This window comes from Sinohyriopsis cumingii, chromosome 9 (assembly GCF_028554795.1).
Source record: "Sinohyriopsis cumingii isolate HCF-2022 chromosome 9, ASM2855479v2, whole genome shotgun sequence".
Lineage (NCBI taxonomy): Eukaryota > Metazoa > Mollusca > Bivalvia > Unionida > Unionidae > Sinohyriopsis > Sinohyriopsis cumingii.
Genome location: NC_142969.1, coordinates 2,446,365 through 2,465,148, shown reverse-complemented (window position 1 = coordinate 2,465,148; position 18,784 = coordinate 2,446,365). Strand labels below are relative to the sequence as shown.

Below are 18,784 nucleotides of genomic sequence, written 5' to 3'. Positions count from 1 at the left end.
ATAAACTTAAAATGATGACTACAACTCGAATATAAACTTAAAATGATGACTACAACTCGAATATGAACTTAAAATTATGGCTACAACTCGAATATAAACTTAAAACCGCTTTGGGGAGTTAGATTATCTGAAAGAGAGGAGTTTTGACGGAAACAATATGCGTTCAATGTTCACTACTATTAGCTCACAGCAAAGTACGATATCTTGCATCAGGTTATTCAGACAAAAAACTAAGTAATATTTCAAAGATTGCAAAAATAAATTAATATTCCTTGATCACTGTAGTCTTGTTATAGATGTTTCATCTAATTAGGATTATGCAATTAACTATCATTATTTTAAACTTACTGTAAATGTAAAGAGAGATCTGTGGCCAATATTGCGTGTTTCAACAGACTGATCAACTCACTGTATTCCTCGGATGAGAAGTTGATAAAAATGTTGTGGCCCTGGAATGAAAAAAGGATAACGTGGCCCTAGAATGGGAAAAGCATCAACCATATTTTAAGAGGAAAATGTCTTGGTTATAGTGGTTGTGGAAAAGTGAGACAGAAAAACACGCGGAGAGAGAGAGAGAGAGAGAGAGAGAGAGAGAGAGAGAGAGAGAGAGAGCTATGTTGGCTTAAATGAGCATCCAGTGTGTCTGCACATAGCTTTTGGAATACTCTTTTGGTCTGGATAAGTATCGTATGTTAATCTGATAGTGTTATGTGTCCCCGTTACATGTATAAATTGAGACTATGGTGTTTAATTGAAAGGGACGCAAATCTTACATGATTCAATGGGACGCAAATCCTACTACATTCAAAGGGACGCAAATCATACCTGGATGTAGATTTATTCCGGATGTTTCTAATTTCTATCTCTTACAACCTGCATTTATACGAGAACTCAAAAATAAAACAACAACAAATTTACGTGTTTGATGTTTGTTTATACCTCACTGTTTAGGATCATCAATGCATGGTTAAAATGGTGGTTTTCCAACGTTGCTTTCGTGCCATAGAGTTGAGCCAATGCGGAACTGGTCCTGTCACAAAATAGTGTTTATATATATATATATATATATATATATATATATATATATATATATATATATATATATATATACACACAAGTGTATTGCGCTCATTTACGTGTCTCGGATATTTGCATACTCATTTCGTGCACCAAACTTATCTGCTTAATTTTTACAATTAGAATTTGAAACTTTACACGCACACGTATAATTTACGTAATTCGTATATTTGCATTGTCAAATGTCTGAAACTTATTGCCGTTGTCCAAATAATACATCATGGCGTGTCTATCAATTATGCATTATAAACAAATTTCGTTTAATATGTGTATATTACAAGCTTAAGTAATGGTGATCCCTGTGGGATTAGGCAGTGATGATCTTTGTTGGATTAAGTAAAAATGGTGATCCCTGTTGGATTAGGTAGTAATGAACTTTGTTGGATTAAGTAATACGTTACCTTCATTATATCATCCAGTTCTTACCAGCCAAACCTATTTATCCTCTATTTTACGTTTACCCATTTCTTGACTGGTTCCCTTCGTTTCATAAAATTAGCATCGACAATCATGTAATGACAGTAAAGTGTGGTAGATCAACCAACGGCAGATGACACACTCTAGATTCAAGGAGATACGAGGGTAACTTAAAAAGGAAATTTGTTATTTCCCTGTGATGCATTATTAGTGACGTTAGGCCTCAGTGTGACACAAACTCGTCAAACTAGTTTAGGTTTGAGTACTAACTTAATTTCGCGAACTGTAACGGATCTCCTGTATGTTAAATATTTAATAACATAAAATACTGCTTGTTTATTTACGATAATTCATATCTATATTCCAATATTTAATAAATTTAAAATAGTAATATATGACCAAGTATTAGCACGTGGTATTGAGCCTGTAATTGTCAATTACGCCCGTAAATTTCACAAATGACATTTGCCTATGATATGACAGCAGGACCGACAAGAGGGGTGGTAACCGGGGATATATACCCGGGGTCCGGGCTTATAAGGGGGCCTGGGCCGAACAACACTTTTTAATTTTGTAAAAGAAAATTTTTGTTTTAGCACAATTTAGGAGAGGCCCGGGGGTTTCTTACCCTAGGGCCTGTGATCGCTCTCTACTACCCTTTTTTGCCGACAAATTCGTCGGTAAATGTCATAAACTTACATTTACCGGTCGCATTAAAGCCGGTATATATAACAAATACCGGTCTGCATCACAGCTAGAAACTATAACATTTACTGGTAATCAAATACTTTTCGTTTTTGCAATGTGTGCAATAAAGTCTCAATAAATGTCAAGTCTCAGTAATTGGCACAAACATCCCAAAATTACTACCGATGACATTGAAGAAAAAACCGGAAACAAAAAAGAAACTTTTTAAAATGTGTCACCCTTTGCTTTTGTAATAAAGAAATAGTTGTTGTCCGTCCGTTTGTTCTTAATGAAGACTTCAAAATATTTCATGGTCAACATTTATATTGTTTTTATACTTAATTGATTTTCGGATTATCTCGGGAGGTTTGATGTTCAAAATTGAACGCATCCATAACGCCACAAGTTATTTCCCTTGATGAGCTTAGGTTACCCATTTATTAGCTTTTAATCAGGTAACAACTTTCCCCAGTTCCAAAAATAAACGACTTGAATTTTGTGAACATTGTCGTACATAAGTCCATTTGGACCATCTCCAACTACTTGCTGAAAGTCTGGAGAATGCTATTCATAGTTAAAAGAAAGGGGAAAAAAGATAGTTTACAAAAAGTAGATTAATGGACCTGTAGGTAAGTAGCTAGTGAAAAGAATATGCTGATTGCGAAATATCGTACTAGAAAAAGACGGACACACGGCCTAATGGATGCGCTCATGCGTACACTAAAATTACAAAAAAGACCGTTAGATAAGGGAACAAATGGACTGTATTATTTCCACAAAAGAACTGATATTTTGACAAACAAAAAGCACACAGAAACAATGTTTATCGGAAACACTATGACACGTACCGTTGAAGATGTAATGGTTAGACAGTTATTGTTATAATTTCTGACATACACAGTTGCGGAATCATCACTGAACGTCACACAACAGTAGATGTCACTTTTTTTTCTATGTAGGGGCAACATAACTTCAGAATCATAGGTAAATGTCTTAATCATTTCCATAGGTTTTGCATGCGATGACACCTGTTAATGAGACCTGTGACATTTAGTGGCGTATGTGACATTTGCATGCTCTACACATATCTCACAATAATTATGGCACATTAAGGTTGTGTATTACATGCTGAAACTTAATAAGTAGAATTAGAACATGCCTTTATCCTTTTTCTTGGTTTTAGTCGGTAACCGTACTCTCTTGTGTATTGATATATATATATATATATATATATATATATATATATATATATATATATATATATATATATATATATATATACATATATATAAGGCTCATCTATTTCTAGGTCAATGTAAAATATCTTTCAGCATCCGCAACAATTCATAGTCATGTAAAGTTTTACAAAGACAACGGTTTGTCTGTTTTATTTGTTTGCCTTAGCTATGTTTTGTATTTGCCTTTGAAAAAGACTCATTAAGAGTCGAATGCGCTTAGGCTAGCTAGATACTAATTTTGCACTGTTCGTAGTCAGTTTATTATTATTATTATTATTATCATTATTATATATATATATATATATATATATATATATATATATATATATATATATATATATATATATATATATATATATATATATATATATATATACATACGTTTAGTGTTAATCTTGCTTGTTTCTGTACATGTCTTCGACAAATAATTGAAGGAATTTAACAATATTAATTATTACATCGACCTGGAGAAGTCTGTCTACGAATTTAACGACGACTCTAGACTGCGGAATTTTGTGTGTGTGTGTTGGGGGGGGGTCAATTTTTATGACTTTTTACTTTTGGCAATGTCTTGGTGAAAGACAAAACCAGAACCAGAAGTCAAATCCATATGCCGAACACAGATTTAGGCTATCCATTGATCTCATCTTTTCTCAAAGAAGTATGTGTTCTACCTGTGAATCAACTTTGTGTTTTGAGAATATTGAGTACCGCATTTTAAAGAGAAACTTCAATACCATACAACATTTGCAAAGATCTTACTTATGTTGAAATGCGTTGTTCGTTCCACGGTGGTCGAGATCATGGCACAGACAAGCAACGATTAATGCCAGAATCTCCCTATCACTCAACAGTCTCTGTGTTTTACAATTCTGAAAATATAATAATTAAGAAATATTAATTTATAGAACAAATAATAACTACCAGATAATAGTTATCAACGATATTTTATATCCAATTTGACACATATACACAGAAGAGGAGGAGCATGTCAGGTCATATTATATGAATGTTAAATTTTTGAAAAACCAAATTTTCAGTTTCACTTAAAAATTCAACTTTTGTGCTCCATTTACTTTTTAATTAGTACTATTTTAGTTGGAAGACATTATTTTTAAATTAGTACTATTTTAGTTGGAAGACATATTGCTTTTAAGTTGTACTATTTTCATTGGAAGACATATTACTTTTAAATTAGTACTATTTACTTGGAAGACATTACTTTTAAATTAGTACTATTTTCATTGGAAGACATATTACTTTTAAATTAGTACTATTTTAGTTGGAAGATATATTACTTTTAAATTTATACTATTTTATTTAGAAGACATTTTACTTTTAAATTAGTACTATTTTAGTTGGGAAATTGAATACTAATAGATAAATGTAAGATTAAGCGGGAACCAGTATTTTCATTTGGAAAATCGAAACTGGCGGAAACGTTCTCCTCTAATTTATTATAAATTTCAAAAGCAAGTTAGTTAATAATAACAGCATAAAAGTTTTCTTAGTCTAACAAGGATTGGAATGTAATCCTATTTTGTTCAAAAATGGTAAATATGCAGATCATTTGGAGAACGGAGTGGTTTCAACTGGGAGAGAACAGAGTGGTTTAAATGGAGTTTGCTCAATTTTGGAGAACAGTGTGGTTTAAAATGGGAGAGAACGGAGTGGTTTCATTCAAATAGAGTGTTGTCTTTCTGGAGAAAAGAGTGGTTTAAAATAGGAGAGAACGAAATGGTTTCAAATGGAATGTGGTCATTTTGGAGAACAAAGTGGTTCAAAATGGGGCAGGGTAATTGGCAGAGAGGAGTGGTTTAAATGAAGTATAGTCATTTGGAGAGCTGGGTAGTTTAAAATGGAGAAGGTCATTTGGAGAGCGGAGTGGTTCAAAATGGGATAGGGTAATTGGCGAGCAGAGTGGTTTAAAATGAGAAGATCATTTGGAGAACAGAGTGGTTTAAAATGGACGTCATTTGGAGAGCAGAGTGGTTTAAAATGGAGAAGGTCATTTCTAAAGCAGAGTGGTTTAAAATGGAAAATGTCCATTAGAGAGCAGGGTGGTTTAAAATGGAGAAGGTCATTTGGAGAGCAGAGTAGTTGAAAAAAAGAGTATAGTCATTTGGAGAGCAGAGTGGTTTAAAATGGAGAAGATTATCTGGAGAGCAGAGTGATTTAAAATGGAGAAGGTCATTTGGAGAGCAGAGTGATTTAAAATGGGAAAGTTCATTTGGATAGTTGAGTAGTTGAAAAAGGAGTATAGCCATTTGGAGAGCAGAGCGGTTTAAAATGGAGAAGGTCATTTGGATAGTTGAGTAGTTGAAAAAGGAGTATAGCCATTTGGAGAGCAGAGCGGTTTAAAATGGAGAAGGTCATTTGGAGAGCAGATTGGTTTAAAATGGAAAAGTTCATTTGGAGAGCAGAGTGGTTTAAAATGGAAAATGTCTATTGGAGATCAGAGCGGTTTAAAATGGAGAAGTCATTTGGAGAGCAGAGTAGTTGAAAAAGGAGTATAGCCATTTGGAGAGCAGAGTGGTTTAAAATGGAGAAGGTCATTTGGAGAGCAGAGTGCTTTAAAATGGAGAAGGTTATTTGGAGAGCAGAGTAGTTTAAAATGGATGTCATTTGGAGAGCAGAGTGGTTTAAAATGGAAAAGTTCATTTGGAGAGCAGAGTGGTTTAAAATGGAGAAGGTCATTTGGAGAGCAGAGTGATTTAAAATGGAGAAGGTTATTTGGAGAGCAGAGTAGTTTAAAATGGATGTCATTTGGAGAGCAGAGTGGTTTAAAATGGAAAAGTTCATTTGGAGAGCAGAGTGGTTTAAAATGGAGAAGGTCATTTGGAGAGCAGAGTGATTTAAAATGGAGAAGGTTGTTTGGAGAGTAGAGTAGTTTAAAATGGATGTCATTTGGAAAGCAGAGTGGTTTAAAATGGAAAAGTTCATTTGGAGAGCAGAGTGGTTTAAAATGGAAAATGTCCATTGGAGAGCAGAGTAGTTGAAAAAGGAGTATAGTCATTTGGAGAGCAGGGTAGTTTAAATTGGAGAAGGTCATTTGAAGAGCAGATTGGTTTAAAATAGAGTATAGTCATTTGGAGAGCAGAGTGGTTTAAAATGGGGCAGGTTAATTTGCAGTGCGGAGTGGTTTAAAATGGTGTATATTCATTTGGAGAGCAGAGTTGTTTAGCATAGTAATGTTTAAATTAGTCAAATCGTCCTTAATTAGTCAAATCGTCCTTGATTAGTTGCCAATACATCCGACTGAAACAAATAATGATTTAGTTTGAAAACAATTAGATGATAGTTGAACTGTAAAGCAAATTCAGTAAATTTCAAGAAAGTTGCGAACAAAATATATGTGACAAGAATACAATCGACAGCATTTATAGATGTTTGTATGATATCTGGAAAAGACTGTAGTGGAAGAAAATACTTTTGGCAGCTAAAAGATGTATATTTAACTTCTACCTAGAATTGGACCCATCGAAGAAAATATCAATTGATTGTCAGCATTCTTAACTGTTGTTCTGCATTAGTTTTGTTGAAAGAAAGTTAGATATATATTTATAACACACTATTATACACTGGTTTAGTACAAACTATTATACATTGATTTATTACACACTATTATACGATGGTTTACAACGCTCTATTAAACACTGCTTTACTACAAACTATTATACATTGATTTATTACACACTATTGTACGATGGTTTACAACGCTCTATTAAACACTGCTTTACTACAAACTATTATACATTGATTTATTACACACTATTATACGATGGTTTACAACGCTCTATCAAACACTGCTTTACTACAAACTATTATACATTGATTTATTACACACTATTATACGATGGTTTACAACGCTCTATTAAACACTGCTTTACTACAAACTAGTATACATTGATTTATTACACACTATTATACGATGGTTTACAACGCTCTATTAAACATTGCTTTACTACAAACTATTATACATTGATTTATTACACACTATTATAGGATGGTTTACAACGCTCTATTAAACACTGCTTTACTACAAACTATTATACATTGATTTATTACACACTATTATACGATGGTTTACAACGCTCTATTAAACACTGCTTTACTACAAACTAGTATACATTGATTTATTACACACTATTATGCGATGGTTTACAACGCTCTATTAAACACTGCTTTACTACAAACTATTATACATTGATTTATTACACAATATTATGCGATGGTTTACAACGCTCTATTAAACACTGCTTTACTACAAACTATTATACATGGATTTATTACACACTATTATACGATGGTTTACAACGCTCTATTAAACACTGCTTTACTACAAACTATTATACATTGATTTATTACACACTATTATACGATGGTTTACAACGCTCTATTAAACACTGCTTTACTACAAACTATTATACATTGATTTGCATTAGATTTTGATACCAGTATGCAAGACAAAATGTTAAAAATCACCCCATACCTAAATCGGCACAAATAGAACAACGAGTGGCACATGATTAGCTGCTTAACGTTACTCACGCACCCGCACACGCAAGTATATTATCACAAAATCAATACAGTTTCGTTTCGTTAATAAATCTATACAAAATTTTACAAATTTACAGTATAATTTAGTGACAGTTGTAAATAATATTTTGCATATGAAGAAGATGAAAGAGATGTGCCGATCCTTGAATCCCACAGGGAAATAACGTGATTGTTGTTTGTAGGGTTTAACTACATTTTCAGCACATAATAGGCTATCACTGGCAGTGTATTTGATAGAGGAAGAGCCCGGAAACAACCATCGACCCACGGGCAGCTACGTAGCAAGTTTTCTCATATACCCACCTTGACCGAGATGAGACTCGAACCAACGGTCACAGAGGTAAGATATCATCAATATGAATAGTCAAGCGCCTTAGACCACTCGACCACCAGGGTCCCCTGGGAAATAACGTCATGATGTAATTATAAAATGATTCAACCATCGAGAAGGATAGAGTTATCCGGTGGTGAAAATAAGCCGGTACAGTTAGGCGGTGTGTACCGGAAAAACGGGGTCTGGGTTGGATAGGTGGTCGACACCTTACAGGTAAGAGTTCAAATCTACTTGCCCACTGGAGTTATAATTTCTACCACTGGAATCCAGTCAAAGGCACGTGTACTGTCCCCTTGCTTTGGTCCACTATAATATCGCCGGAAATTCCATTCAATGGCACACTTACTACTCCTTTGCTTTGGTCCACCGTATTATCATCAGTTCCTCCAATCAATGGCACACGTATTAGCCCCTTGCTTTGGTCCATTTACTATCATCAATACTGAGTAACTGTGGTTGGACAGGTCACCAGACTTCACCGCTACCGACTAAACTAACAAAATAATGTAGGTCATATAAAAAAACACAATTACCAACCTTCATAGTTGCATATATTACTTGACACACGTTGAACGCATGTCTCCAGTTGTGATAGGCCACATTTCTGTAGTTTTTCCGCACTGTAAGCATCCAGCGAACCAGGGTCTGAAAAAAGGCAAAATAATTCCTGAAGCATGACCTCCTAGACGTTGGAAAATATCCGTTTAATTAGATAATGCTTTACTTTTGTGTCGATTTGGTCCTTTACGTACGATTAGACCGCCGTACTGTGTAATCCTTAATAGTTACACAAGCATTTCACATAGAAACCAATGTAACTATTTTCCTGAAGAAACAGACGGCACTCTGAGTACAGGACTTGAGTTGGGGGGATGAACACTAAATTTAAAGTGTTTCAGTTACTGTACTAAATCTGTTTGCCATGTCTTACAATTAAGCAATAATATGTGTGAAATATGGATGCAAAGACAAACGGTACATGTATGTTGCAAAGACACACTGTGCACGTATGTAGCAAACATACACAGTACGTGTATGTAGCAAAGACACGAGGTGCATGCATGTAGCAAATATACACGGTACATGTATGTAGCAAAGACACTGTACGTGTATGTAACAAAGACACATGGTACGTGTATGTAACAAAGACACTGTACGTGTATGTAACAAAGACACATGGTACGTGTATGTAGCAAATACACATGGTACGTGTATGTAGCAAAAACACACGGTAATTGCATGTAACAAAGACACACGGTACATGTATATTGTTCTTTTAGAGTGTGATTTTGTACAGGAAGTTGAGGAGCTACGTAAACATAATAATAATAATAATAATAATAATAATAATAATAATAATTTACAAAATCCTCCCCATCTTCATCATCATCATCTACTTTTTAATCTCTTTTGTCTCCTTCTTTATCTTCTGACTTGATGTAGCAATGCAACCAATAATGTTTTAGTTTGGAATGTATGACCTTCAGTGCATATCTGTTACGCATACTGTATCATTCTCTGATTGAACGACGTTTGAGCTTCTAATTTCCTACAGAGAGAATTATACGTAAATCAATACGCATTTGGGCAACAAATCTTCAAACCAATTTAGGATTCAGCGAAGTCATTAGATAAAATGAAATGAAAACATTTTTCTTTCATTTGATGGTATAAAAGGATTTCGTTCAATAATAAATAATGTAAATTATTGGTTTATTTTCTTCTGTACTGGAGCAAACTTAATCGTTGAATTATTTAATGGTTTAGAGCACTTTTGAGGTGAACTGAAATTAACGCTTCCACACTGAAAAACAACTTTTATTTCTAAAAGGACACTTAATACTACTTTCTGAAATAGATCACTGCGCATTATCGGGTGAAATATGCACGAATTGTTTCCATTGTCCAGGTCAGAGGTCACTCATGTTTAAGTTCATGAAAATCATTGGAATTTTTAGGTCGGCTTGAAAATAATAAAACGTGAAGCAACAAAACTGATTGCACATCACAGGGGGGCTTTAATTTGTATACAACATGCACCATTTTACTTTTCCTCTTGTATCCATGTATGTATAAACGTTTCATAAAGAATATGGTAATGTCTATCACAGTATTATTCTGTACAGACGTTTCATAAAGAATATGGTAAAGATTACATTGCGACGAAGAAGAAGTGAGACAAGTATTAAAGCCGACGACAAGGAGAGATCTATAATTTTTATCTATATTTCTTTTGATCCTAATGTATATATATTGGTTCGGCTATCGGTTTTTCTGTATATCTATAAATGTACATGTAAACCAGTCTCTCTCTCTCTCTCTCTCTCTCTCTCTCTCTCTCTCTCTCTCTCTCAATGTCTCTGTTCAACTAAGTCCTTACAGCTGTGTAAATGGTCACAATGACCAACTAGACACTCTGATATACGCAATGTTTTTTTTTTAATGTTTTTGTTCCCATTGCTCTAAATCTTAAACAAAGATGAATGACAAGTGGACACATACAGAGCCCAGTACACATTTGGAATGTCACGTGGACATATATTGATCCCAGTACACATTGAAATGTCAAGTGGACATATATAGATCCCAGTACACATTTTTTAATGTCACGTGGACATATATTGATCACAGTGCACATTGAAATGTCAAGTGGACATATATTGATCCCAGTACACATTGAAATGTCAAGTGGACATATATTGATCGCAGTACACATTGAAATGTCAAGTGGACATATATTGATCCCAGTACACACTGAAATGTCAAGTGGACATGTATTGATCTCAGTACACACTGAAATGTCAAGTGGACATGTATTGATCCCAGTACACACTGAAATGTCAAGTGGACATATATTGATCCCAGTACACACTGGATCCACTATCTAAAACAGAGTCGAGTATGATTAAAACTATTTCAGAACATTGGCTCGTGCAAATAGTACGGATTATAAATTATAATTTTTTTTTATTTTTCTGAGCTTTTTGTACCTTCCTATGATAAGAACAAAACTATTCCTATTCATAAGACATGTACTTTTACAGATCACCGTCAATGATTTAAAAATTAATTCGAAATTCATGAATGTTTGTTCATTAATTTCGTTTTGTCTTTTGACCTTCGCATACAAGATTTCAACTTTTTTCACTCCATATCATTTCTAGGGGAGTTTTTATTATTTAAACATTAGGAAACGTAATAAATATAAAATGGAAGGAAATTTCGAATGGTTAAGGACACACAACGGAGTCGAAGTTCCTAGTGTGCAAATGGCTATTATTGCACAGATCACTGCTAACTCGCTATGGATGACAAACAGTTTTATCCATCCATAAATTACGTTAGCACTCATTGATCATATGTACAGTTCACATTCACTAGAACTGGTGAAGAGCAGCTTAGTTGTTCAAGTGGAAGAAAGTAAGTAACGTTGTTATACAATTTTCTTTCCTTTGTTTTTAAGAAAGAGCTCTAGAGTGAGAAAAAAAAAAACCAGTATGCCATTCTGAGCCATAATAAGTCTGCAGGACTATGCAGGACTGTGCAGAACTATGCAGGACTGTATATAACTGTGTAGGACTGTGCAGAACTGTGTCGGACTATGTAGGACTGTTTAAGACTGTGTAGGATTGTGAATGACTGTGTAGAAGAACTGTGTATGACTGTGTAGGACTGTGCAGAATTGTGTAGGACTGTGTAGAAGTGTGTCGGACTATGTAGGACTGTTTCTGGCTGTGTATGCCTAAGCAGGACTATGTAGGAGTTTGCAGAACTGTGTGGGACTACGTAGGATCGTGTTGGGCTGAGCAGGACTTTGTAGGCCTGTGCTTGACTATGTCAGACTCTGCAGAACTGTGCACGACTGTGTAGGACTGTGCAGAAGTGTGTGGGACTATGTAGGACTGTGTATGACTGAACAGGACTGCGTATGACTGTGCATGATTGTGTAGGACTATGCAGGACTCTGTAGGACTGCACATGACTGTGTGGACTGGAGGACTGCGCATGAATGAGCAGGACTATGTAGGAATGTTGAGGACTTGTGGACTGTGGAGGACTGTGTATGACTGTGCAGAACGGTGTAGGACTGTGCAGGACAGTGTGGGAGTTTTACCTAAAGATGATGTTCAAGGAAGCAACTGTTCAGTGCTGAACACAACCTCTAAAAAGAGGCGTGTTGGACAGAGTAAATGTTATTAATAAAAATATGCCGATAAAGAATTTTACCTCATGATCAATGCTACAAGTTCTCATCAGACCGAGATCGTAAAAAATTCGTATCGCTGCCAAAACCATGTCATCACGGCCTAGTGCAAAATCGTTGAACTTTAAATCCCCCAGTCGCAGCTCTTCTGCTTCTGGAACACGCTTATTCTGCAAGAAAAACAAATGTTTTGAAAGTAACTGTTTGTTTTTTTAAAAATTCTTTTTAAGATTATTCATTAATTCTGAAACAGTAGGGAAATTATCTTAATCTCAGATATGACAGATACAGTCAATTACGTTGGCATAACTTCTAATGTTATTTAGTGATAATAGATTCAAGCATACATTTTTAGTATAACTCTTAATATTTTATATCCTATGTTTCCATAAATACGTTTATTATTTACATAAGAATTAAATATAGAAAATTATTTGCTAACAATATTGCCATATTTTTTCAATCCCATATTTCGATATGTTGCAATTAAACGCTTATCTTGTTACATGTGAACATACAAGATGTACCATCATGCCATGCGACACGATGTACCATCATGCCATGCGACACTTCATTGTGTTTGCGAACATAAATTATCATAAGGTGGCGGCGTTCAGTTTGGTAAATTGGCCGCTGGCAAATTTCTTAACGTAAAGCTTTGGTGTGACCTTTTCAGCTATTATTGTTTACTATTTGAAGATATGGATATATCTGTGAACTATGTATTTCGGGCTTGTGGTATTCTTGAAATTGATGTCAGACATGTACACTTTCCATAGTTACTCTGCAGTATGTTGATTGTGAAATACCAGTAGTTGGATAGTAAGAAGAGCTAGCCTCCCATAGCAGTAAACACATGTGTTTGGGGGTAGTAGAATATATAAAAAAAAACGGTTTGGATTACAACTATTTTCAGTTGCATCAGCCTGTTTAGTACACATTGTTTTACAAAATTGTCATCTAGGAAAAAGGCTTGTGTTTGCACTGTGAGCATCACATGGTGTCAAAATAGACCTTCGGACATGAAACTTGCAGGTAGAAATTTTGGGTTTGGGTGCATAAACTTCTTCTGCTATGAACTGTCATTGACATTTCTGGTCAGGTGGATAATATTCTTATGCTTTGCTGTTAATAAAGGTATCCAAAAATACGGACCTTTTGGACCTCAGTTGTATATTTGATTTTTTTAATATTTTGTATACTAGGTCGCTGATTGTGGCATTACATTTGTACATAAAAAAACTGGCCCCTGCACCCTAAACTATCCTGCTACAAGAATAAGGAGCACTTTGTGATCCGAAACAATTAAATGGAAAGCGCCTTTACTTGCAGATATGAAAATTATATTTTGCTGAAAACAAATGATACTCGACGCTTCGTGTCTATGTGAAGCTATTTACCCTTACTGACTTGGCAACATTGACAAACCAATCTGCGACGTATTTAAAGAATCGGACTTGCATCGTGGTCCCATAGGGTCAAGTAGCATGCAAAATGTCAAGCATTTTATTTACTGTGACAGATTAGGTCATCTCAATCCTGCCGTTCTCTCAAGTCACTGATACTTATTTGATCAATGAATGAAGTAAGGCGAATTTAAGATGACAGGGAAGGATGTCATGTAATGATATGTAAATTTAACCATACAAGATTCGAATTGGAGAAAAAAATGTTATAATAAAAAATAAAATGTTCTTGCGTCAATACGGTTAAATTTCATCTTGTGGTACAAAAGCACGATATATTTAAGCTCCTTGTTTCGCCACTAAACCATTTGTTGTGTTCTGCATGACAGAATATATCCAGCACTACGTAGGAAACGAAAATTTCCTCTTGAATTCCAGCTGGATGTATTACTAAGATTTTGATTTGTTATGGTTTAACGTGTAATATGGTTTATATATTTTATAATTAACGACCCTTGCAGTTTACCTTTCAATTGACAATACCAGACATTGAAAAATATCCAGTGAGCAAAGCGGGGGCAACGAGTGGCCGAGTGGTCTAAAGCGCTCACCGTTACCTATCGCTCCATCTCACCTCTCTCTGCGTGGGTTCGAGTCTCGGATTCGGCCAATGTGGGTATGTGGGAAAGCTTGCCAGTAGTTTCTCGCGGGCCGGATGCTCTTTCCGGGGTTTTCCCGGGTTCTTCCCCTACCATTAATGCTGGTTGCCATGTGACTCGACGCTTTGCGCATATGTAAAGCTATGTAATGATTGGTAAGTTTAACCATACAAGATTCGAATTGGAGAAAAAATGTATATAATAAAAATACAATTTTCTTGCGTCAATACTTTTAAACTTCATCTTGTGGTACAAAAGAAAAACTATATATTTTAACTTCTTGTTTCGCCTATATTGTGCTGAAAATGACCTTAAACCCTACAAGAACAAAACAAATAAATATAAGCTAACAGTGCTGAAACAAACAACACGATGCTGAAATTAATTACCTGGGGATTGTTGTCATTATTTTCTTTTTTCGATTATCCATATCTAAAGCGGGTTTAAGATAGTAGATGTTACATTACCACTAATTTATATTATAATAGACTGTAAACAAAATCATGTTAGGACCCCGTCTATGCAAATACTAGCACCGAGATCAATTTAAAACAGATGCATTGCTTGTACTGTTGATGAACGTACTCAGAATATTTGTCATGGTCTTCAAGGAGTTACAAAACTTTAGCCTAAGAAATATAAAGGGCCCGGCTATTCAACCGGTAATTTCAAAGGGGCCGGCCAATCACCTGGTAATTGCAACGTGACTGGCCATTCACCCGGTAATTTCAAAGGAAGTGGCTATTCACCTGGTAATTTCAAAGAGGCCGGTAATTCACCTGGCAATTTCAAATGAAACTACGCCAGCAAGTTGAATCTTGTTATGAATTTTAAATGACATATAATTAGTAATCAACATCATCATCATCATCTTTATTTCCTTCCATGGAAGATTACATGATATAAGAATAAATCATCTGAATACAATCAATAAATATAAAAAAAAAAAAAAAAAAAAAATAAAAAAAAAAAAAAAAATTCTATATTGGAATACAAATTCTTACACAATATCAATCAACAAAGTGTTCGTCAACTCATAAGTTGCAAGTTTCAGTACCTTATTTACAGAAGATAGCTGCACACTGCATGACAAAGTATGCTGCATACAGGACGAATAGCTTGGAGTTTTCTTTGTCGATTACTCCTGATGGTAACCTTTTACCTAAAAGATATTGTAGTTGCAGCTCATCTTCTGCATTAAATAACGTAATGTGCAGGCTCAGGGGAAATTTATCAGTAAGGAAATCCCAGAAAGAATTTCGAAAGTTCGACATATAAGGACAACTAACACAACAATGAAGTATCAAGTCTGTATAAACATTCCCACATCTAATACACATATCAAGCTGTGTTTGTGGAACAGCAGCCCATAGTTTAGCTACATATGTAAATACCTTAGTGTGTTGTCTAGTTTTAGCCGACTGCCACACTGAGGCAGGTCGTAAGTATTCGTGTATCGAAGAGAATCTATCAAAATCTGCTTGATTAGACATACGAACTCTCCAGAGGCTATTTTCAAGACCAACAATTTTTGACCTTACAATTTCTTTCCAATTATGTTTATCTGGAATTTCAGAATGATGTAAATAATCAGTTAGATACCCGAGCAAGTCAAACTTCTTTGAGGTATAATATAAATTTGAAATTAACCCGCAGCTTGACATGCATCCGCTCAGAATGAAGTGAAATAACGCAACGTTAAACACACGTTTAGTATGTACATTGTCAGGCATCAAACACAATCTGTGTAAAAACATCAATTTTCTTCTATCAATTTCGGACTGCGCTGATGTCCATCCTAGCATTCCCAGGGCAATGTCTGATCTTGTATGTATTGGAAAACCTTGTAAATGTTTGGCAAAATACCTCAGAGTTTTATCCAATAAAGCGAGGTCACTTTTTGAAATGTTACACCATAATTCACTTCCATAAAACATTGAAGGGAAAATTACCTTTTTAATTACATTTGCAGCAACCAAAGGATTTAAACCATTCGGTTTAATGCCAATACCAAACAGACCGTGAAAAGATTTTTTCCCTTTCTTGCATGCATCGAGTATTGCGTCATGCGACGTCAGCTTTGAGTTAATCCGGTGACCCAGGTGTGTTGCCGAATCGGTGACCGGCAAACATGACGGGCCAAGATACCATTTCATATTGATAAAATTCTTGTATTGGGGTCCGAAAATGATAATGTATGACTTTGTAACACTAAGCTCGAATCGCCACTTATTACTGTAGTCGTATGCTATATCTAACAGCTTTTGTAGATTGCTAGGATATATAGCCAAAAGTGAAATATCATCAGCTAGGGTTGGATTTCCCACAGCTAAGGATCCAATCTTTGCTCCAAATCCACTATTTTCTAACTGTAGCAGCAAGTCATTTATAAATATTGTGTACATCAAGGTTGACAAAACACCCCCTTGTCTCACTCCTTGGCCAATTGAGAACCAATCTGAAAATTGCCCATTTACAAGAACTTTACTCTGTAAATTTGTATACATGTTAAAAAATATCAAAAGGGATTTACCCGTAATTCCCAACGTGAATAATTTAAAAAGCAGTCCTTCGTGCCACACGGTATCAAATGCCTTTTTTGTATCAAGAAAAGCAGCAAAAACCCGTGAACCCATGTTTACATTATATTGTACTGATTGCAACAGCACAAAACTCGCTGTTGTGCAGCCTAAACCTTTTTGGTAACCATGTTGTTGTGAACTGGGTATACTAGAATTAGTATCTTTGAGCCAAGTTACCAAACGTTCATGAATAATTTTCTCAAAGGTTTTGTAGATAACAGGCAGTAAAGTAACAGGCCTGTAACTTTCGAGGGAGTTCTTTGATTTTCTGTTACCTTTGTACAGTGGTATTACTAACCTTTTTTTGCAATCTACAGGTATGTAAGATTGATCAATCATCCGAGTAAATAAAATTGTCATACACTCGATGAGGTAGTCGCTGCCATAGATCAAATGTTCATTGCAAATTTGATCATGGCCCGATGCTTTTGATTTCTTTAGACCTTTAATGATTTCTCTTACTTCATTTAAACTGATACTGGTCTGTAAGGCCTCGATATGGCTTACTTCGTCCTGTAGACTCCGATTTAATTCTCTCTCTATAAATTCATAAAAGTTTCCGTCAAAACTATGGTTTAAATTCGGCGTGTGAATGTCCTCATAGTATCTAGCAAAGCCATTTGCGATGGAATCATCATCACGGACACAAACTCCATCAGTTGATAGTTCCTGACAAAAATTTGTATTGTTCCCTCTCTTAATGTTGATCATTTTCCAAAAGTGTCTTACATCGCATTCATGTGCTTTTTCAATTTCTTCATAAACCTCCCCCATATATTTTTCCACAGCCAGTTTTTGAACGTTTCTAAAGTCTCTCTTCTTATCTTTATATTCTCTGTAAGAATTAAATTGACTACCCCTCGGTCTTCCCTCATTTATCCAAGTATACCTAGCTTGTCTTTGAAGTTTATGTGCTTCTTTGAGTTCATTTGACCAATATGGTTTGGCATGATAATTGAATTTAGACTTTGGAAGCGCGATGTCGCTTGACTGCTGTATTGCATTAACAATGTGCTGGTAAAAGCTATCAACATTGTCCGAAATAGTATCTATATCTAAAGTTTTCAGGCGAAGGTCCAGCTCAGATTGATAGTTTTTCAAGATATCAGCGTTTAATTTATTCCAGGCTATGTTGTTTCTCTTCATAGACTGTCTGAAGTCTCTCCCACAGGTCACTGTACGAAGGGAAGTAAGGATAGGGAGGTGGTCAGATATCGCGTGCTCTTCGTGATCTGAAACAATGTGCACACTTCGTAATCTACCTATGCATTGATCCGACAGTACAAAATGATCAATCATCGTTCTTGCTGGGGTGAACGTATAGCGGGAACCAGTGCATATTATTAAATGTCCAGCACTCACTAGATTATTATATCGCAAGAACTCATGAAATACTCTATCTTTGTAATCTCTGAAAGTGGCTGGTTCAGCTACTGCATTGAAATCACCAGTAAAATACACGTCCCCCAGCTGTGAGTACTGATCATAGAGATTTTGAATCAACTCAATTTGCGCTTTGTAACAATCTATGCCATATAATAGGGTCGGCATATATACACAAAAAATATATACATTTTGCATATCAGGAAATTTGAATTCTATGCCAACAACTCTGTCACT

At 35.3% G+C, this 18,784-nt stretch overlaps 1 protein-coding gene across 2 annotated transcripts in view; it reads right to left on the bottom strand.

Annotated features, from left to right (window-relative positions):
* LOC149791173 (dual 3',5'-cyclic-AMP and -GMP phosphodiesterase 11A-like) overlaps positions 1 to 18,784 on the bottom strand; it is a 325,685-nt gene that overhangs the window by 27,894 nt on the left and 279,007 nt on the right. For both annotated transcript variants that reach the window (XM_089969623.1, XM_089969625.1), the window contains 5 exons: positions 12,541 to 12,687; positions 8,851 to 8,958; positions 4,182 to 4,291; positions 940 to 1,030; positions 349 to 449 (listed from right to left, as the gene is read on the bottom strand). In XM_089969623.1, coding sequence (XP_089825749.1) covers positions 349 to 449; positions 940 to 1,030; positions 4,182 to 4,291; positions 8,851 to 8,958; positions 12,541 to 12,687 — 557 coding nt within the window. The remainder of the gene's footprint in view (positions 1 to 348; positions 450 to 939; positions 1,031 to 4,181; positions 4,292 to 8,850; positions 8,959 to 12,540; positions 12,688 to 18,784) is intronic.